The 18,546-nt window shown below is 45.9% G+C and overlaps 7 protein-coding genes across 9 annotated transcripts; 3 read left to right on the forward strand and 4 right to left on the reverse strand.

Annotated features, from left to right (window-relative positions):
- The first annotated feature begins 7 nt into the window (after positions 1-7).
- LOC6609952 lies at positions 8-2,260 on the forward strand. Its single transcript, XM_032714693.1, has one exon. It carries the CDS (start codon positions 34-36, stop codon positions 658-660), a length of 627 nt encoding a protein of 208 aa, XP_032570584.1. The 5' UTR covers positions 8-33; the 3' UTR covers positions 661-2,260.
- LOC6609953 (tubulin-folding cofactor B) lies at positions 2,061-3,403 on the reverse strand. The gene is made up of 4 exons (XM_002034563.2): positions 3,169-3,403; positions 2,741-3,112; positions 2,555-2,676; positions 2,061-2,492 (listed from the first exon to the last, which is right to left on the reverse strand). Exons 1-4 carry the CDS (start codon positions 3,289-3,291, stop codon positions 2,375-2,377), a joined length of 735 nt encoding a protein of 244 aa, XP_002034599.1. The 5' UTR covers positions 3,292-3,403; the 3' UTR covers positions 2,061-2,374.
- A 207-nt stretch (positions 3,404-3,610) lies between these two features.
- LOC6609954 (WD repeat-containing protein 19) lies at positions 3,611-8,425 on the reverse strand. 2 transcript variants are annotated; one of them, XM_032714667.1, is made up of 9 exons: positions 8,144-8,425; positions 7,355-8,080; positions 6,668-7,283; positions 6,034-6,610; positions 5,697-5,979; positions 5,459-5,639; positions 4,312-5,395; positions 3,888-4,257; positions 3,611-3,829 (listed from the first exon to the last, which is right to left on the reverse strand). In XM_032714667.1, the coding sequence occupies exons 1-9, from the start codon at positions 8,302-8,304 to the stop codon at positions 3,724-3,726; spliced, it is 4,104 nt and encodes a 1,367-aa protein (XP_032570558.1). In that variant the 5' UTR covers positions 8,305-8,425; the 3' UTR covers positions 3,611-3,723. The 2 variants fall into 2 exon arrangements, with proteins under 2 accessions (XP_032570558.1, XP_002034600.1); XM_002034564.1 differs by having other exon boundaries at positions 3,724-3,829; positions 6,668-7,280; positions 8,144-8,304.
- A 230-nt stretch (positions 8,426-8,655) lies between these two features.
- Positions 8,656-10,694, forward strand: LOC6609955 (rab proteins geranylgeranyltransferase component A). Its single transcript, XM_002034565.2, has 3 exons — positions 8,656-8,810; positions 8,877-9,962; positions 10,020-10,694. Exons 1-3 carry the CDS (start codon positions 8,762-8,764, stop codon positions 10,424-10,426), a joined length of 1,542 nt encoding a protein of 513 aa, XP_002034601.1. The 5' UTR covers positions 8,656-8,761; the 3' UTR covers positions 10,427-10,694.
- A 144-nt stretch (positions 10,695-10,838) lies between these two features.
- Positions 10,839-13,290, reverse strand: LOC6609956 (serine/threonine-protein kinase hippo). Its single transcript, XM_002034566.2, has 2 exons — positions 12,003-13,290; positions 10,839-11,943 (listed from the first exon to the last, which is right to left on the reverse strand). Exons 1-2 carry the CDS (start codon positions 13,288-13,290, stop codon positions 11,225-11,227), a joined length of 2,007 nt encoding a protein of 668 aa, XP_002034602.1. The 3' UTR covers positions 10,839-11,224.
- Positions 13,291-14,326: 1,036 nt separating this feature from the next.
- On the forward strand, positions 14,327-16,975 carry LOC6609957 (parkin coregulated gene protein homolog). Of its 2 annotated transcripts, XM_002034567.2 has the most exons (5): positions 14,327-14,644; positions 14,737-14,915; positions 16,225-16,396; positions 16,507-16,656; positions 16,716-16,975. In XM_002034567.2, exons 1-5 carry the CDS (start codon positions 14,380-14,382, stop codon positions 16,874-16,876), a joined length of 927 nt encoding a protein of 308 aa, XP_002034603.1. In that variant the 5' UTR covers positions 14,327-14,379; the 3' UTR covers positions 16,877-16,975. The 2 variants fall into 2 exon arrangements, with proteins under 2 accessions (XP_002034603.1, XP_032571862.1); XM_032715971.1 differs by lacking the exons at positions 14,327-14,644; positions 14,737-14,915 and adding an exon at positions 14,951-15,691.
- Positions 16,890-17,907, reverse strand: LOC6609958. The gene is made up of 3 exons (XM_002034568.2): positions 17,520-17,907; positions 17,316-17,459; positions 16,890-17,243 (listed from the first exon to the last, which is right to left on the reverse strand). The coding sequence occupies exons 1-3, from the start codon at positions 17,641-17,643 to the stop codon at positions 17,128-17,130; spliced, it is 384 nt and encodes a 127-aa protein (XP_002034604.1). The 5' UTR covers positions 17,644-17,907; the 3' UTR covers positions 16,890-17,127.
- Between the last annotated feature and the right edge of the window lie 639 nt (positions 17,908-18,546).

Raw genomic sequence — 18,546 nt, forward strand, 5'->3', positions numbered from 1 at the left:
ACCGCCTCGCGGCCCACTGATCCATCTGACACCATGACCACTGCTAATTGTCGGAGGCCTAGCAACGACAGCACCTCCCGGCTGTCGGAGCTCTCTCTTCTATGTCGCTCACTAACCAGCCAGCAGGGCTCCCAGCGGCGTAAGAAGAGCAGGCTGTCCACAGGTGGCAGCGAGGATCAGAAAAAATCGAACTCGTTGCTTTCGGCGTTCCAAATGTACTCTCCCTTCAGTTCCAAGGAGAATCTGCAGTCCAGCGAAGAGGTTGAAGATCTACACGTGATTGACACACAACCAGGTCACTCCGTGGATGTGCCACTCTTCGCTGAATTTATCCCAATAAATCCGATTATGGAAGAGGATGCCGAGGGCGTTGAAGGTGGCAAAACCAGTGAAGCCAAAGGCATAAGTGGCTGCAGTGGGCAAAAGGTCAAAGGCGATGGCGGCGGCGGTGGTGGGGGCAATCGATTGAAGAGGAACATCAAGCACACAGGGAGCCTGATTGTGCGCAAACTAACTGCCGGAAGGCACAATGATGCGGACAAGAAGGGTGCGATTAGGAAGAAGGATAAGGAGCAGCAGGAGGTGGCGGACACGGATAAGGAGAGACCAACCAGCAAGCCGGAGGGCAAGGTAGCCATGCTGCGCACCACAACTCTCTAATGGAATGGAACGAGGGCGTGGCATGAGCAATACGTTTAATTGTGGGGCAGTTTGTATCTATTGAATGAGTGAATATGAAGGCAATGCGGCGAATCCCCTGCTGGAATCTCAAGAAATAATTAATGTTAGCATCTCTCCGTAGATCGAACGTATTGATATATTACTACACATTACAATCAAGCAGACAAACTCCTCTATCTATCCACACTGACATGCATTAGCACCCGCATAGATACGCACATATTTACATACGTTATTTATTAGGAACCTAGTTAATGGGCCAGCAATATATGTCATCGCGCAGCATGCAAGATGGAACAGAAGTGAATATAAGGGTAACAGAAACACCACTCAATAAAACCGTAACAATAAATATTAACAAGAAACCAATCAACGCTCTATAAACTGCATTTATGTGTCGATATCCAGTAATCAATTTGCTTGGCAAACAAACGATCAAAGAACACAAACTCATAGATATCCGACTCGGGTTGTTTCTTCATTAAATCGCACTTTCAAGAAAGTCGTCTGTGGCCGCACTTAGCGATAGTGTCGTGGTGTGATTAGTTCATGATATCTCATTCTACTCTATTGAAGTGTGCCCAATAGCAACGCCCCGAACATCTATTGTAATTATTATACCCGTGCTCGAATATGTAGTTGGTACTTATACATGAAATTTTTATTAATTTCCCTCAATTTGAACAGTTCATAGAACAGACAGACAGCAAATGTATGTATACTATTATTAAGGCTTCAGGATTACTAACAACACCACTCCGAAACAAGTAACAATGCGATGCAATGATGGCCAATGTTACCTAGTTTCCACCAAGTTCACTTAGCCCCGAGGAAAAGACGAGCCAGTGGTTTTTAGGGCCGTTCTACATGCAATTGTTGAATGTTTCTAAAACATACCTTTGGGAGGAGCGATCTCAAGTGAGATGTAGAAAAGAAAAAGACGACCATTTATCTAAGTTGTGGAGGCTCAAAAAACAGTCTATATATATATACCAAAACATATACAAAGTTGCACATCAAGTTGTCTTCATCATGATTGTGACGCATTTCTGTAATTCTTAACTTTCGAGAAAAGCATGCATCGTTTTATATATTTGTTGTTAAATGACAGCTAATTGAAACTTATTAATAATTACTAGGACTAGGCAAGAACGCGCATGAACCCACATACATAGGTATATAATACATGCATAAATATATAAAGCAAGCAGCTTATTACATATACACCGAGAGCTATCCTTAGTAGATCGCCGGACTACCTTCACTAAAGGAGACCCATATACTTCACATAACTTCACCCCTTCTTTGTTTTTTGTTGTCAGCAATCTGCGGTCAGTAATATAAATCGACGCAGATCCACATTGCACAATAGCTAGATGTATACTTATTTCTGATATTTATTTTGATTTACAAACGGTTGAGTTAATGTAAAACAATGCAAAATGATTGAGAACACCATTAAATCAGAGTTATGATAAAGCCGATTATAGAATTTACGAATAATCATGTTGTAAGAATATCTGATATACATACATACATAGATGTTTTAATTAATAAATAAAAAATGGCATAACTATAATTTTTAATGTTCTTTCATGTGTACAAATAGTTTTAGCGGTTCGAAAGTCTTCTGCTTAAGTTGGCATGTGCGATGCGAGATTGTGTGGCCTGTGTGTGGGAGTGCCCAGTATTCTCAGAGCTCGTCATCCATGTTGAAGTCTTCTGGCGGAAAGTCACCAACCGTAACGGATAATGGTGATACAAAGCCGCCGTAATTTGGGGCACACGTAAAGTATGCCTTTCCACCGAAACTGCAATGAAACCAGAAATGAGATTTGTTAAATGTGGAATCGCTTAGTTTGTAATACGTTACCTTCCATTGTTTTTCCCCAGTGGTTCGTCGTATTCCACTCCAATGAAGTGACCACTTTTCCCTTCAAGCGGACCATTGTATCGGATCGTTCCTCGTCGTGTTGGATTACCTGGAACCGTAACCTGGCAGAAAACAAATTCTTTGATGAAAACGTTTTGCAACGATGAATTTAGTTGATAACTTTACCTCACATCTGCCACCCAGTACACAAAGTTCTGCCCGTTTTTCGATCTCCTCCGCCTGAAGTCGCTTCTTCTCCTCCGCCTGTTGCATTTCCTCATCGTTGTACTTGCCCATGCGATTCATCTTAAGGTAGTTGCGCACAGAATCGGTTCGCTGTTCGTACTGATCTTTGGACAGTTCGAATTTCTCGACTGGAGCGCTGTCAAACGAGAAGGTAGCAAAGCTATCGACGACATGCAGCCGGAGTCCATCACTGTTGGCATAGTAACCCAGTTGGGCGTCATTGTTGTCCATTGTGGACACGCAGGTGTCCCCCTTGAAGACCTGCACCTTCATCGTGCCGGCACATCCACCCGTCAGTATTTCCAGTTTGGTCTGAAAATGGAATATACATCAGTATATGCAACCTATTGATCCTTTACAAGACAGACCTTGAGCTGGGCAACTGTTAGATCCTTGGCTAACTTGACCTCGAAGGCGACTGCATCATTGTGCGAGTTGGAAACATTCACCTTGATGAAATCTGACTTGCCGGTTTCAATTATAGTCGACATCTTGCTTTCTGTGTGTACAGTTCTGATATATATGGATAAATTGTTTTGTAAACTTTTCCAGAAAAACCGGGTGGTATGCGACTGTATTGATTGGGGAAGTGACTAACAATAACCATGTCGGTAGTAATCAAAAAAAAGCACTAAAGCGTTCTCAGGAGCTTAAAAGAAAATACCAAAAATACCACATATGCCGTTGTAACAATTTTTGAGCATTCAAAAATATAATTAAATAATATACTGATATGTATAGAACATTTTAATAATAATAACCCACGATTCATTGTAAAACCCTTTAGAAAACAGAAAAATTACCAGAACATTAGTGATATATGAAGTGTATTTTGTGCATTGCAGCTTATGAGAATATATTTTTGGTGTTGTGATTGTGATGTGCAGTCTATTCGTTTGCTTCAGTCCTTAAATAATTCAATCTTAAGAGGCGGCCAGAATGTATGTCCTGATGTCCTCCACATCCAGGAGCTGCTCCGGAGCCACGTTCTCGCCACACATGGGACACTCTCCATTCTCCGACAGAATACTGTAAATTGGATACAATTAAGTCAAATTTAGAAAGGCCAAGTTCGTACGAAGCTTACTTCTCCATCTCTGCGCGAAAGCAAAGAAAGTCGCACTGTGGACATGAGGTCATCAGTTGCTTGATGATGTGCTGCCCAGTGGCAATGCAGATGGGCAGTGTGGTCTTGCAGCTGTAGCAGGTCACCTCCATATTGGCTAAGTTCGAGTCGCAAATGGGACACTCCATGGTTTCGTCATCGATCTCGTCCCGCAACTGCTTAATACCCTTGGGAGCCTTGCGGACAATCGACTCGATCTTCTTCGCATACCGGGCATCCAATTGATTCCGATAATCCGGACGCATCAAAGTGGAGGCGTAGGTAAACGCCGACTTCTTTAGGCCAGCTCGATGACATTCAATTACCGTGGAGGTGAGAATGGGAATGATATCTGAATAAAAACATGGTTGTATACATCTTCAAATAAGAATAAGAAAGTTCTTACGTTCGGGAAACTGGGATATGCAGGCGGCTACTTGAACAAGCAGCTTGGCGGCCAGCAAATGATTGCCCAGTTTGACGTGGATTCGCACCAATGTGTAGCGATGTAGTAAAATAAACTGATGCCTCATCTCAGCCGTAACGGAGAGATTATTCCGACGCAGTTCCTGGTACATGGAGTACAAAAGATCCCTTGCTGACTTGTAATTCCCAGCGATCTGTTCCTGATTGGCGATAATAACCGCCGTCTTGGCGGCATCCTTGTAGTGCTTCCTCGCCATGTACAAACGGAAGAGATAGCGTGGGTCTTTTGGTACGCCATCCACTTCGCCCAACAGAAACTCGATTAGTTGAGAGGCCAATTGTTCATTGTTCGAGGTGGCCACACAGTCAATGGCCAGCGATAGCGAGACCTGCTCCTCGTTGTTGAAAGCGGATGCTTTTAGCAGAAACCTCAGGGCTTTGGTAAATTCCCTTGCCAGAAAGTAATACTTGCCCGCCAGCAGAGTATACTTTTCACCCTCAAAATAGTGTGCCAGTGCCAGATAATCGGAGGATTTGGCATTCTCGTATCGCTCCAAGAGCTCTCCGTGTCGCCTCAACTTGTTATGTCGCTGGGCAAGGGCGAAAGCCTCCTCAACACAGCCGCAGATGACGAGGAACTGAAGGGCCTGCTCAACATCGCCAATCTTCTGGTAGAACTTGGCCAGCAGCTTGGCCGAGTCCATGGATCGCGATTCTAAAACAATTTCAGAGGCTGCATGCGGATCGCACAGGTGGTCCAGGTAGATCCTAACACAGGCATCCAAGTCACCGGCAATACGATAGCTTCGTATTGCTTCCTCATAGTGGCCATCGTTCTCTTTTGCCTTGGCATAAGCGGCATGAAGTTTGGTACTTTTTACCTTGGGTAAAATATTATTGGCCTTGTTCCACATCTTAAGTGCAATGTAGTGGCCACAGGCCTCGTCATAGAAACCACCACGCTCATACAATCCCGCTGCCTCGGTTAGATGTCCCACGGTGGCCAACAGTTCCGCGCAGTCAAACAAAAGCTGCTGGTCCTCCAGCTCCACAGCATATTGAATCTTTAACATAAGGAAAGGTTTATGTAAATCTTTATCTTAGTTGAAGATCAAATATTGGTTTACGCCACGTCTGAAGTCTCCCGCTCTGATAGAAGTTCTTGCAATACCCATTTTGCAGAGACGGACATGCTCCTCGTATTCGGGAGAACTGTCCATCAAAGCATCCGTTTCAGTCTCCTTGCTGTTGATTAAGTCCTCCTTGTACCCCTTCTCGTAGTGGTATAGAGCATCAGTATAGTTTCCACTGCAAAATAGTAAGGAAAATATATAAATACTGCTGGTACAGGATTCGATACCTTACTTGAACTCCAATTGTTGGGCGTATTCCCTGGCTATATACGGCACCTCTTGCGGATCGTTTTTGTGGGCCAAAAGCAGCGCCTGATCCCATTGCAGAAGATCTCGACAGAGGTCTAGAGCTGCTCTTGTATATACTCCTTTTAGCATGTGCTCTTTGGCCTGGTCGTACTGGGCCAAGAGTGTACAACAGCAGCCGATAAGCATGTCCAGATCCTCCACGTAGCGCAGTTCACCCAAAGCATTAACCAGGGCAGCATCGCCAAGCTGACGGTAGGCTCGAATTGCTGCAAATACAAGGAGTTCTGATTTCAAATCTAAACGAAAGAAATTAGTGTTACCTATATCCGGTTCCAGATCGGAAATGGCCTGCTCCCCAAACTCCCGCCAGGCGCTGCTCTGGTTCATCTGCTTGCACAGCTTGTAGGCTTCATCGTAGTTTCTCAGCTTCAGGAGCACCTGAAGATTGGCTGCCTGGCTGTTGCTGGGATTTACGACGTGAGTACTGAGTGATTGTGTGGCATACTGGCCACCATCTATATGCAAAGCCATTTCTCCGCTGCAGAGCAGCAAAGGAAATTGACCCGGATTCAGTTTGGACTCACCCACCATGAGGGTGTGTGTCCCTTGTACAGAATGCCGTACAAAGACGTGCGTATTTACGATTCTAGCATCGTAGCTGATGAAGATATTCGGCTGCGTCAGATCCCAAAGGCAGCCAAGGCACTGCTTGGGAATGTCCGGAATGAGCAGGGCCTCCTCGACAACGGGTAGGAAAACATAGCCCTGGGAATGATCATCTATAAAAATGACCTTGGTGCCCTCGATGTCCATGAAGAGCTGCCGGATGCCCATACTGTGTCTGTAGATTGTGCAACTGTCCCATTTTTCCAGGGAATAGAACACCAGGTGACCAATCTGGAAATATATTATAAATTATTATGCAAAGAACAAACCTATTTTCAAACTACACACATCTGTAGCAAAGATCAGAAGCTCCTGGCTAAGTGCAAAGCACGTGATCACCGCATCACTGGGCATATTGGGCAGAGTTGTTGGAAAAACTGCTTGCAGTTTGTCCTTGCAGTTTGGATTGTCGGCGGCAATGGCCTGAAGGATAAGCTGTGGTGGACATAGAGCGGCACAGTAGTCGGCATTCAGTTTCATGCTCTCCACGCTGCGCGGAAAATCGCGTTCGCTTAGTGGACGAGGCTCCTCGCCCAAACTCTTGCCGAGATCATAGAACCATACGTGCTTTTCAATTCCTGTAGCAAAATTGTATGGCCCCACGGCCATGAAGGTGGGCTCTCCCTCCAGAGGCAAGCGGAAAGGCAGCGACTTTGTCTTGTCCGGTGCGTAAACATAGATGGATACCTCGGCGAGACTGCTCAACAGAACAATCCGAGGTGCAGAGACGGCAAAGAGATGTGGCAGCTTGGTCACGTAGATGTAAACAGTACCATGGTTCGTTGTAACCGCCAATAGTTGGCCATCGGGCGACCAATCGATCATCTGAACACCGGCATGATCTGGCACGGTAATAATACGTTCCGTCTCCTGGAGATTCGTTATTGAATGAATCTTAATGCTGCTTAAAAAATGTAAATAATAACATACGTATTTTTCTTAACAGGTTTTATATATAAGAATATAAGTACCTACCTGTCATCCCCGCAGGAGGCAACTATATCTAACGTAGGGCAGTATGCCAATCCGGTCAAGCTGTCCTTGTGGTTCTTCACCTGCCAGAGCTCCTGTCCGACGTCCTTGGGATGCGTAGAGATGGCCACTACATGTCCGTTGGAAAAGCCCAGCAGGATATACCCATCGCCAAACCACTTGTGCTGCATTAGCGATCCGTAGCGACTCTGGAAGCCCAGCTCCGTAGGATTCTCGGGCTCGGGCAGATAGTAGAGAAACAAAGTACGCTTGCCGATGATCATGCTGATGGCATTGTCTCCCGCAATACGTTCGTCGTTGGCCATTTCGGCGAAGTACATGTCGGTGGGCGCATCTCTTAGCTGGACCACGCGCACTGTGTCGCCATCCTCGTTGCTCAACGAGAAGCTCTTGTCCTCCGAACCAAGAGCCAACAGATTCTGGGCGGACCAGGCGCCGCAAGTGATTCGTTTGCTGTGCTTGCCCAGAACAGGTGTGGGTCGCTTTCCGCTGCGGTGGTTATAGATGGCCAGATTTCCGCGTCCTGTGCCGACAGCCAGAAGTTGTTGCTGCTTGGACCAGAGAATGCAAGTGAGCGGATCTCGAAGACCCGTCTCCACACTGATCTTTTCCTGGCTGTTATACTCCCACAGCGTTATGTTTGGAGAGCCACTGGTGATGATGCCCAGCAGGTCCCCCTCTTGGTCCCAGGCGAATCCGGAACACAGCCTGGTGAAAAGATTCCATTACTGGTCATTATTCATTATTACATTGGGATTGAGCATAGCTCACCCAGAAAGTATGATGCGATGCACCAGTTGGCCCTGCCGATTGTACAAGGCCACCGATCCATCGGTTCCAGTTGTGGCCAGCAAAGCCTTCTGCCAAATGAAGTACACATCTCCGATCCCGTGCGGTTCCTCATATTTGTAAAGGATCTTTTCAAAGGACATTATTGGCTTTGTTTCTGTGTTTCGGCAGCGTACATTCTGCAATTTTTAATTTTCCGGCTTTTGTTTACGAATTTTCCGTTTCCATGGTAGCGGCGACTACAACTACAAGCACAACAACTTATTGCACCTGTTGATTTGGTTAATGGGAAATTCAGTATTTCAGTATCGCCTGCGATAACTTTTGAATTAGACAATTTTTAATATATATAAATGCTTAAAAAGTTGTAATGCAATGTTAAGCTGCATTATTTACAAAGGTTTAAATATATTTAAAATTTAAAACAATTTTTAAACGCTTTGTTTCGTTAGCCAATACTGTAAACAACTGTTTTTTGGGGACGTCATCGTTAACTGCGCATCTCTAAACAGCTGTTTAAGTAAATTCGCAATAAATTCACGGAATACTTTACTTATCTGTAAATATAGTTTGAATATCAGTGCAAATAAGGCTTTAAACATGTTGGATGACCTGCCGGAGCAGTTTGACCTGGTCGTCATAGGCACAGGTAATTAAGAAGATATATAAACAACTTTCAACCACAGATGAGTCATTCGAGGGACGCCCTTTTCAGGCTTCACCGAGTCCTGCATCGCCGCTGCGGGCAGCAGGGTGGGCAAATCGGTGCTCCACCTGGATAGTAATGAGTACTACGGGGATGTATGGAGCTCCTTCACCATGGACGCTCTATGTGCCCGCTTGGACCAGGAAGTCGAGCCCCATTCCGCATTGCGAAATGCAAGGTACACTTGGCATACCACGGAAAAAGAATCTGAAACAGATGCACAATCCTGGAATAGGGACTCAGTGCTGGCCAAGTCGCGACGCTTCAGCCTGGATCTCTGCCCGCGCATTCTGTACGCAGCCGGAGAGCTGGTGCAGTTGCTCATCAAGTCGAACATCTGCCGCTATGCTGAATTCCGAGCCGTGGACCATGTGTGCATGCGCCACAAAGGTGAAATTGTGTCCGTGCCCTGCTCCCGTAGCGATGTCTTCAACACCAAAACACTGACCATCGTGGAAAAGCGCTTGCTGATGAAATTTCTCACCGCCTGCAACGATTACGGAGAGGACAAGTGCAACGAGGATTCGTTAGAATTCCGGGGACGAACGTTTCTGGAATATTTGCAGGCTCAGCGGGTGACCGAAAAGATATCGTCGTGCGTAATGCAGGCCATTGCCATGTGTGGCCCCAGCACCAGCTTCGAGGAGGGTATGCAGCGCACACAACGATTTCTGGGCAGTCTGGGCCGCTATGGCAACACACCCTTTCTCTTTCCCATGTATGGCTGCGGTGAACTGCCGCAGTGCTTCTGTCGTTTGTGCGCTGTTTATGGAGGCATTTACTGCCTAAAACGAGCCGTTGACGACATTGCCTTAGATTCCAATTCAAATGAATTCCTGCTGAGCAGCGCAGGGAAAACTTTGCGTGCCAAGAATGTGGTATCTGCCCCAGGCTATCCACCAGTTTCAAAGGGCATCGAGTTGAAGCCGCACATCTCACGCGGCTTGTTCATATCGTCCAGTCCCCTGGGCAATGAGGAGCTGAACAAGGGAGGTGGCGGTGTAAATCTTCTCCGACTACTAGACGATGAAGGTGGACGGGAAGCCTTCCTAATGCAACTGTCGCACTACACAGGAGCCTGCCCCGATGGTTTATGTAAGTACTTAAAGAAAATATGCGAATTATTATATTTAAATGAATGCATTTTTACAGATATCTTCCATCTGACCACGCCAGCGTTAAGCGAGGATCCAGCGTCTGATCTAGCAGTTTTCACTAGCCAACTCTTCGATCAATCAGACCCAAATATAATATTTAGCTCATACTTCACAATCGCTGCCCAGTCTAGTAAAAGTCCAGCTGCCGAGCACATTTACTACACCGATCCACCTACCTACGAGCTGGATTATGACGCGGCCATTGCCAATGCTAGCGACATATTTGGCAAATTGTTTCCAGAGGCTGACTTTTTGCCACGAGCCCCAGATCCAGAGGAGATTGTCGTGGATGGTGAAGACCCTAGTGCCTTGAACGAGCACAGTTTGCCCGAAGATTTGCGGGCACAACTGCACGACATGCAGCAGGCAACTCAGGAAATGGATATACAAGAGTCGACATAATTAAATAAAAAGGAGGTTTCCTTGGTCTACATATATCATTACATATTAAACTATTTTCTTAAGTATCTTTCGTCAAGTTAAACATTAAATGCAATTTTTGATTCATATATTCCTATATATTTATTATGTAAATTATTTATAATTGCTAAAAGTACTAGGTATATATAAATGTTTAAATGTGAGTGTTTCTGTGCATTTTGCTTTGATAAATATATGTTCGAAAAATATGCGTTCCAATGCGTATAAAAATGTTTCTCCTTTATAAGTATTGCTTGACGGGTTACTGTTTTTATCGCACGAAGACAGAAAATAAGTGTTTTAGAGATTAAGGTTAATAGTTACCAAGGAAGAACGAATATTATAAGTCTTATTAAATAATGATAAGGCCTGGGCAGTTCACAATACGTGCAGCTACAAGAAACGCAAGATAAATTTTATTCGAGCATACCTATTTATATTAAAAGACAGATCATTGGAAGCTAGGATATAAGAAACCAAACATAAATGTGATGAAAACTAACAGAAAATATGTTTTCGTGCTGGAAGATACTGCCGATGACTCTTCTTTTCTGTTTTCACTGCATTTTACAATAAAGCTTTTGTGTTTTCATTTCTTGTGATTGATTTTAGACCCTTCCACCAGGTTGAATTTGCACAATGCACGAATAATTTATAGAGGATACAGATGATGGGTCTGTAAGATTCAGTATTCATCTGCAAATTTAACCCAATGTAGAGGCAATTGAGTGAGTTAAGATTTCATAATCAGTTGTCTTGCGAAATTGTAAGTTGCTTTACCTATATCTTAATCAGATTATTATTGATATTCTGCTGGCGTTTGCGCTTCGCATTCATGGCGTCAACAATTGGCTGCCGCTTGGCATTGTATTTCTTGTTTAGCTGTTCGATCTCCAACTCCATCTCGTGATCGATGTTGCACAGCCGCTGGTTCAGATCGTCGAAGGTAAGGAACTTGAGGAACTCAAACTCACCCTCAACGTAGGCGTGCGATTGCGTATGCATATGCTGATTCTGATATGCGGGCGGCGGTTGAGCTGGAGCCGCTGCCGGTATTCCCTGCTGTCCCATTGGCGCAGCGTTGCTGAGCAGTAGATTCGGTTGATTGTTGAGCGCGATGAGTTGTTCGTTCATCAGGGGATAAGCCATCAGAACTTGCTGCTGCTGCTGGTGCTGCTGCAGACCATACTGATTAATGGCGGAGATCTGCTGGAACTGCATTTCCATGTTGTGCTCCCAGTTGTTCAAATCGTTGGCCCCGCTGGCCAGATGCTGTTCCTCCTGCTGTTGTTGCTGCTGCTGCTGTTGTTGTTGCTGCTGCTCCGCTGCTGCCGGAGAATACTCTGTGGCTATGGGTTTTTCATCGCCACGACCATCTCCCGCATTTTTGCGATCGAAGTGCTCCAGGAACTGCGGCCTGTAGCGGTTTCGCGGTTTCTGATCGTCGTTGTTTTTGGCCGTTGTGGAGTCGTCCGAATCGGAGTTGATTACCATAGTGCCTGAACAGACAATACATTAACAAATGGCCAGGCAAGCCCTTTTAAAATCATGTTCATACCCAAGTTCGACTCCAGCTCCACCATTGTGCCGCTGTCAACTGCCGGCATGTCCAGAGGAGATGCTGTCGAGGAGGCCGCTGCAGGAGCAGCTGCCTTGGACAAGTTCCTTAGCCCACCCGGCCCCAAAGTGCCCTCATCCGCGCCTTGCTCTGCATGCGCTATCATGGTGGCATCTGAGGCAGAGCTCTGTTGGTATTCTCCGAACTTCTCCGGCACCAGAGTACCCGGATCCTCCATGAACGCGTTGTCCATGATGTGTTGTTGCATTCCGTTTTCCTGGGTGGCTAAGCTCTTCGCCTGACTAGCAGCCAGGGCGCCCCCAAAACTGCGATTGGCGCGTTGTTGTTCTCGGATGGCACAGGTCTCCTCGAGCATGGGCTTTAGAATCGATCGGTGCTTGGCGTTGCGTATGAACTCGTGCTCCAGAAGTTCAGTGGCCGTTGCCCGGTCGTCTGGCTCTTTTACCAGGCACTTGCTCACGAAGTCAATGAACTCTGTGCTCCAGCGATCAGGTTCCCGGAACGATGGTGGTGGCTTTTGCGGAATCATAAAGATGGCTCGCATGGGATGGATTTCACCGTATGGGGGCTTTCCCTCGGCCATTTCCAGGGCGGTGATGCCCAATGACCATATGTCAGCCACACAGTCGTAGCCAATCTCCTCAATCACCTCGGGCGCCATCCAGAAGGGCGTTCCGATCACAGTGTTTCTCTTGGCCATTGTGTCCGTAAGCTGACCGGCGACTCCGAAATCGGCCAACTTTGCATAGCCTTCGGTATTGAGCAGGATGTTGGCCGCCTTGATGTCGCGATGGATCTTGCGACGCAGATGCAGATAGACCAAGCCCTGCAGTGTGTCCGACAGAACAGTGGCTATCTCGTCCTCAGTCAGCGTCTTCTTGCGCAGACGCATAATGTCGGAGACGCTGCCGGCGCCACAGTACTCCATGCAGATCCACAGGTCATACTGCTTGAAGTAGGAGCCGTAATAGCGCACCACATACGGCGAGTCGCACTGTTGCATAATGGATATCTCCTTGATGATCTCGTGCAGGTCGGACTCCACCGGCACCAGCTTGATGGCCACAATGGAGCTGCTTTCCTTGTGAACTGCCTTGTAGACCGATCCATAGCTGCCCTCGCCCAGCTTGTACATAATGTCGAAGACCTTTTCAGGCGGCTGCAGAAGCGACTCCTCCGACAGCTTCTTCAGCTTGAAGAAGGAGCAGGAGGAGGATATGTTGGGCGATTTCATATCTACAACGCTGGTCACCTCTGGCTCAGACATTTTTAAACAATTTTCTGATTTATCACGAGAAAACAGAGATAATTGGCTATTCACAGCGACATATCATCACACTTTTGTTCTTTATTCGCACTCGATCTCTAGCCAACACTGGTACAGCTCACACTTTGCAACACGCCACCCGCACAGCACAGGTGCGGCGTTGCCAGACAATTGCCGAACACTGCAGAATGTAAACAAAGCACCAGTGCTGCATAGCAGAATTGACGATTTATCGATAAGTTTTCTTGGAGCGCTTTTTAAAACGTATTTTATTGGCTCAAAATATGGGATTACAATTAAATTTACAATTCACCCATGCTTACCTCATTTCTGAAATCTTTGTTTGAGATTCTATTATTCTATTTCTATGTTTTTCTGTAGGCAATTGATAAGAATTATGAAGATGCCAAAGTTGTACTTTGATTTAAAAGCTTTAATAAATTCTGATTAACAGAAAAGGTAACATAGGTAATTTATTATACTTTATATAAGTTTTAATATTTATTGATTACTTCTGCAAATTAAAATATATTGCTTTTATGGATCAATAGTTGTTTATTTGTTTTTATAGTTTATTACTCAATCAAATGAAATAAAATAAAACCCGGATTAGCAATAAGTTTGCTGGCATGATTGACATGAGCTGTGCCAATTTGTCGTTATTACTCTGCGGTCGCGCCCCCAGAAAACCCTGATCCCCTCCATTCCGATGAGTTCGCTGGCCTGAAATGCCCAATAAAACTGCTTGGGAAATCCATGTGCATTCGGGGACTTTGGTTAGTGCACAGTCGAATGATAATAACAACATAACTGGCGCCTATAAGGCTAACCGGCTTGCCATTGTAACATATGCGACTGGAAGAGAGCACCGCAGCGAATGCGAGCAAGCGGCTTTAGCTCCAACTGCTGGCTTATCGGTCACTAAGCCGCCCCGGCCTTAGCAACGTGCTCCATAGAAACGACACGACACCCAACAGCAACAGCAAAAGCAACGCCAACACCAGGAGTGCCAGCCTGGCTACAGAAATTCCTTCGCTCGGCAGTTCGCTGTTTACACTACGTGGCTGCACATCGTCGCATCAACCGGAAATGGCCATGGCCCAAACGGCACGCACCGCGACGGCAAGGCGTCCCACGCACGACTACCACAGGCCGACGCGCTCCAAGTCCGCCAATCCGGCGCAACTGCGTCCACTTAGCGGCATCCATGGAGCAGCGGTCTCGTCGCGTCCGCGCTACGTTCCACCCTTCTCCATTCAGTCGCAGCAAAAGAACACGGTCGTCATCGACGGACCCATCCACGAAACCGCCCCCAAGACAGCCAGTGCCAGGAGTCGGGTGCCCAATCCGAAAAGTGCGTTAGTTTGTTTATTTGGGTGTTTCGCCCATCGGTATTTGTTTCCCTAATGACATCCCCGCCCCATTTGCATTTGTACTGATTTTCAGTTCTGAGGCGCCAGCAAAAGTCCATGTCCACCTTTAACTTGGGCATGGGTCTTAATGGCTGCTCCGCCGGTGGGGCTAATGATCCGGGACGAGGAACACTCTTTCGAATGTACTTCGACCGCGGCGACCTGCCCATTAAGATGGAGTACCTCTGCGGGGGCGACAAAATCGGATGGACGGTGAGTGGGGGTAATTATTTGGTAGGGCACTAAATTCCATTAGGTTCGTTGCTAGTTGATTTGTTAATTATACTATATATATGGGAATATTTTCTATAGTGAAATGAAATTGAGTAGTAGCTCATAAGAATTCAGATAGGTCATACATTTAGAGCATTTAAATTAATCCTTTTAAGACCTTACAATCGGGTAATGATTTATTTTTGTAACAATAGCTAGAATTTTCCACATGTCTGTTGGCAAACTTAAACTTCATCTATGCAAATGTGAGTCAATGCAAATCAAAATCAAAAGAAATTGCACGACTGTCACTAGAAAGGGGTAACCTTACCACTCGGTGACCCATAGACAAAGCCCATATTTGAATTTAGCTCGAGTTTCGTACACCTGCGTGTTCAATTATTTCAAGTGTTGCAGCTGAAAGCAAAAACCGAGTAAATAATATGCCATTGTCTATTTCCGGAGTTAGTAGAGCTCCACGGCTGACGGGCAAGCGATTCCGGCCGGAATGCGACTACTGACATTCAAAACGTCGCACCGTCCAATTGTCAGTCAATTTTTACCATGGAACTCCGCTGCAATCGGAAAGTCATGGGTCCCCCAATCCCCACCCACCTCACATGGGTGTGTGTGACCCCTTTTGACTGGTTCAATGTCACAGACCTTGGATGGCACTCCATCTTATTCCATGTGGAGTTCACATATGCGGCGTATGTCATTTGAGTGGTGCGTTTGTTTATCTAGGCCGAAATGCCGTCGTGACAGCAGAATCATATGTGAGTGGCACAGCCTGATTTGCGTCACCGGGTCGAAGGTCGAAGTTGGGGAACCCCATATGTGAGGCTCACGCAGCTGCGAAGCCAGCGATGTCGCCTCTGGCTTAAGTATAAAGTTGCTGTCTTCTTAAAATAAAAGTAAAATTCCTATTCTGAGTCATTTATGTATATATGCCTACAATCAGGTAAAGATAGTGAGTTATATGATAATCCTTTGTTAGCTCAAATCAACTGAGCTGGTAACTATAATCAAGCCAGACTCTCGAACAAAGACTAGACTTAGCACTGCAAGGTCTATAGGCAGGTACAGGTACACAGGCCCATTTCTCGATGTGTTCTAAAAATTTTCCACTGACAACGTAAGCAAACAAAGAGCATCTTAATGGAAATCAGCTAGGGCCTAACCGGCATGGCGTGCAAATGCACACTTGCGAAACTTGCGCCACCGCCGGTACACGAACCAATTTCGAACTTGGAGCGCTCTATTCACCTTTGACCCGCCCACGGTGTCACCTCTTCCCCATCTCCCCCAGGTGGACATTGAGAAGCTGGACTACAGCCTCTATCTGCCGCTCTTCTTCGACGGACTGGCGGAGACGAAACATCCCTACAAGACCTATGCCCGCCAGGGAGTCACGGATCTCCTGTTGGCCGGGGGCGAGAAGATACACCCGGTGATACCGCAATTAATATTGCCGCTGAAGAGTGAGTACCAGGGCATTGGCTGGCACGCAAATGCCTCAAAGTTTTTCGGTCTAATTTGCACCTTGCCAATGCGAGCACAAAACCAAATCCAAATACGCCCCCATTTGCAGACGCATTGAGCACACGAAACCTGGAGGTAATGTGCACGACATTGAAGATAATCCAACAGCTGGTCATGTCCTCGGATTTGGTGGGACCCGCCCTGGTGCCCTTCTACCGCCAGTTGCTGCCCATGTTCAATGCGTTTAAGGTGAAAAACTGTAGGTATTCCACTGAATTAGATTACTTCCATTGAATGGGGATATTCTGTGCTGAATAGTAAACTGCGGCGATGAGATCGACTACGCCCAGAAGAACAACCTGAATCTGGGGGATCTGATCGATGAGACGCTGCAGGTGCTGGAACTGCATGGCGGCGAGGATGCCTTCATCAACATCAAGTACATGGTGCCGACCTACGAGTCCTGCTATTTAAATTGAAAACTACGCTTCATGGTCTTGTCCCTTTACATACAATATCATAAGTATTTATTGAATTTTACAAAACATTACAGCATTAAATAGATATTTGTTACCAAAGTGATGTGTGTTTAAATCGATATATGCTTGAGATTATAGTTGTGGGTATATATATATATAAAAATAAGTGATTGCGACCAACATCCTGGTGGGGATGTTAGTCGTGTTTGGGGCACGTCAGCTGGAAGCCAACGCGGCCCCCCTTTAGGTCTTCACTTGGTGGGGGCGTACTCGTTCTTCTTCACATTGTGGGGGGAATAGCGATTGTACAATCCCCAGATGGAGTTCATCAGCTTGTCGTTGTACTTGTTGGGCGAGTACTCGCGCTCTGGAAGTGCAAAATTGATGCGTAAGGGCTCCATTAACCCAGTGGATCGAGATCGTGGACATGTGTACTTACGGGTTGCTGCGTGCCCGTTGTCAACGGAACCCTTATCTGCGGCAGCGGTCCTCATTCGGGCGATGATCAGCTCACGTTCGTTGAATTGCTCGCGGATCTTGCAGGCTGCGAATGCACCTTGTGGAATGGCGGCCATCTTAACAACTGGGGGGATTCAAAAGTTGCTTATATATTGATAAAATACTGGCTGAAGTCACTACCCACCACTCAGGGAAATAACGCTCAGAAGGGAGATGATGAAGTCAAAGTTTCGCAATGGGCTTGTATTCCAGCACTCTGTGAAATGCTGATCGAGGTTGATGATTTTTTCGCACTGCTGCAGCAGCATTCAAATGCTAAACTCAAAGTTTGGAAAAAGTTTTTGGGATAGGGGGTATTTCGCTCAGATCGAAATGCGTCCCAGTGTCTTCGGTTTTTCTTTTTATCACAATTTCAACTATGAATCAGATTAGGCCAATTGGAATGGTTAGTTTTGCACGATGGATTTGGCATTTAATGCCTGTCGTTTTTTTCTGGAATTTGCTCGATTGTCTGCGACTGTCTATGTCTGCTACTAGGAGATGAATACTCAGCACAAGGGTTCGGATTTAAACTGAAGACGTCGCCTGGCTGCGAATGGAATTTATAGACCGCGTGTTCGGGGATCGGCTCGGTTCGGAGCTGCCAAGTGATAAGCGGGAGACAGGAGATCAGGCTGCCTTGATAGCGCGATTATAAAGCCGGCAAGTGATCGCCATTTTGTGCCACTTATCAGCTGCAGTTGTCATTGTTTTGGTTTTGCCTTTTTGTCATTTGCACACACAAATGTCAATTTGTTTCCAAGCTCTACGGGAAGTTTCGATGGGCTGGGAAGTAGATTTGAGTGCTTGATATGGCTATCAGAGCCATGGATCTGTAGACCAGTTTTCCTAGCCTCAGCCCAGATTAAAGGTTCTCTTTCCCATCTCGAGTGTCCCTGTACTCAAAAGACTGACAATCTTAGGGAGACTTTAATCCAAACCAGATTAATCCGGCTGCCAACACACTTCAGCATACTGGCAAAGGCATTTGTGATTATAATTTTATTAAAAACTGACCTAAGTGCACGTTGTTTACTGGAATTTTCATTTAATTTTTGTTTTGCCGCAGACAATTTTGATGCTTTAGCACCTTTGATTTGACTGTGATTACTCACGATCTGGGAGTTTTTTAGAAAAAAAGGAAAAAAACATTTTCATTATTGTTTTCATAT

Source organism: Drosophila sechellia, chromosome 2R (genome assembly GCF_004382195.2).
Source record: "Drosophila sechellia strain sech25 chromosome 2R, ASM438219v1, whole genome shotgun sequence".
NCBI classification, from domain to species: Eukaryota; Metazoa; Arthropoda; class Insecta; order Diptera; family Drosophilidae; genus Drosophila; species Drosophila sechellia.

What these genes read in the sequence shown, in the direction of transcription:
- LOC6609952 (XM_032714693.1), top strand. Translation starts at nt 34, where the DNA reads ATGACCACTGCTAATTGTCGGAGGCCTAGCAACGACAGCACCTCCCGG.
- LOC6609953 (XM_002034563.2), bottom strand. Translation starts at nt 3,291, where the DNA reads ATGTCGACTATAATTGAAACCGGCAAGTCAGATTTCATCAAGGTGAAT. An exon ending in TAACAGTTGCCCAGCTCAAG is followed by an intron (nt 3,113 to 3,168) that starts GTCTGTCTTGTA and finishes TTCCATTTTCAG; the next exon opens with ACCAAACTGGAAATACTGAC. An exon ending in CTGGGGAAAAACAATGGAAG is followed by an intron (nt 2,493 to 2,554) that starts GTAACGTATTAC and finishes GTTTCATTGCAG; the next exon opens with TTTCGGTGGAAAGGCATACT.
- LOC6609954 (XM_032714667.1), bottom strand. Translation starts at nt 8,304, where the DNA reads ATGTCCTTTGAAAAGATCCTTTACAAATATGAGGAACCGCACGGGATC. An exon ending in TTCTGATCTTTGCTACAGAT is followed by an intron (nt 6,611 to 6,667) that starts GTGTGTAGTTTG and finishes ATATATTTCCAG; the next exon opens with ATTGGTCACCTGGTGTTCTA. An exon ending in TTTCGCGCAGAGATGGAGAA is followed by an intron (nt 3,830 to 3,887) that starts GTAAGCTTCGTA and finishes TCCAATTTACAG; the next exon opens with TATTCTGTCGGAGAATGGAG.
- LOC6609955 (XM_002034565.2), top strand. Translation starts at nt 8,762, where the DNA reads ATGTTGGATGACCTGCCGGAGCAGTTTGACCTGGTCGTCATAGGCACA. An exon ending in CCTGGTCGTCATAGGCACAG is followed by an intron (nt 8,811 to 8,876) that starts GTAATTAAGAAG and finishes CGCCCTTTTCAG; the next exon opens with GCTTCACCGAGTCCTGCATC. An exon ending in AGCCTGCCCCGATGGTTTAT is followed by an intron (nt 9,963 to 10,019) that starts GTAAGTACTTAA and finishes GCATTTTTACAG; the next exon opens with ATATCTTCCATCTGACCACG.
- LOC6609956 (XM_002034566.2), bottom strand. Translation starts at nt 13,290, where the DNA reads ATGTCTGAGCCAGAGGTGACCAGCGTTGTAGATATGAAATCGCCCAAC. An exon ending in GGAGCTGGAGTCGAACTTGG is followed by an intron (nt 11,944 to 12,002) that starts GTATGAACATGA and finishes TTGTCTGTTCAG; the next exon opens with GCACTATGGTAATCAACTCC.
- LOC6609957 (XM_002034567.2), top strand. Translation starts at nt 14,380, where the DNA reads ATGGCCATGGCCCAAACGGCACGCACCGCGACGGCAAGGCGTCCCACG. An exon ending in ATTAATATTGCCGCTGAAGA is followed by an intron (nt 16,397 to 16,506) that starts GTGAGTACCAGG and finishes CCCCATTTGCAG; the next exon opens with ACGCATTGAGCACACGAAAC. An exon ending in TGCGTTTAAGGTGAAAAACT is followed by an intron (nt 16,657 to 16,715) that starts GTAGGTATTCCA and finishes TGTGCTGAATAG; the next exon opens with TAAACTGCGGCGATGAGATC.
- LOC6609958 (XM_002034568.2), bottom strand. Translation starts at nt 17,643, where the DNA reads ATGCTGCTGCAGCAGTGCGAAAAAATCATCAACCTCGATCAGCATTTC. An exon ending in GAGCGTTATTTCCCTGAGTG is followed by an intron (nt 17,460 to 17,519) that starts GTGGGTAGTGAC and finishes GAATCCCCCCAG; the next exon opens with TTGTTAAGATGGCCGCCATT. An exon ending in CAACGGGCACGCAGCAACCC is followed by an intron (nt 17,244 to 17,315) that starts GTAAGTACACAT and finishes TTGCACTTCCAG; the next exon opens with AGCGCGAGTACTCGCCCAAC.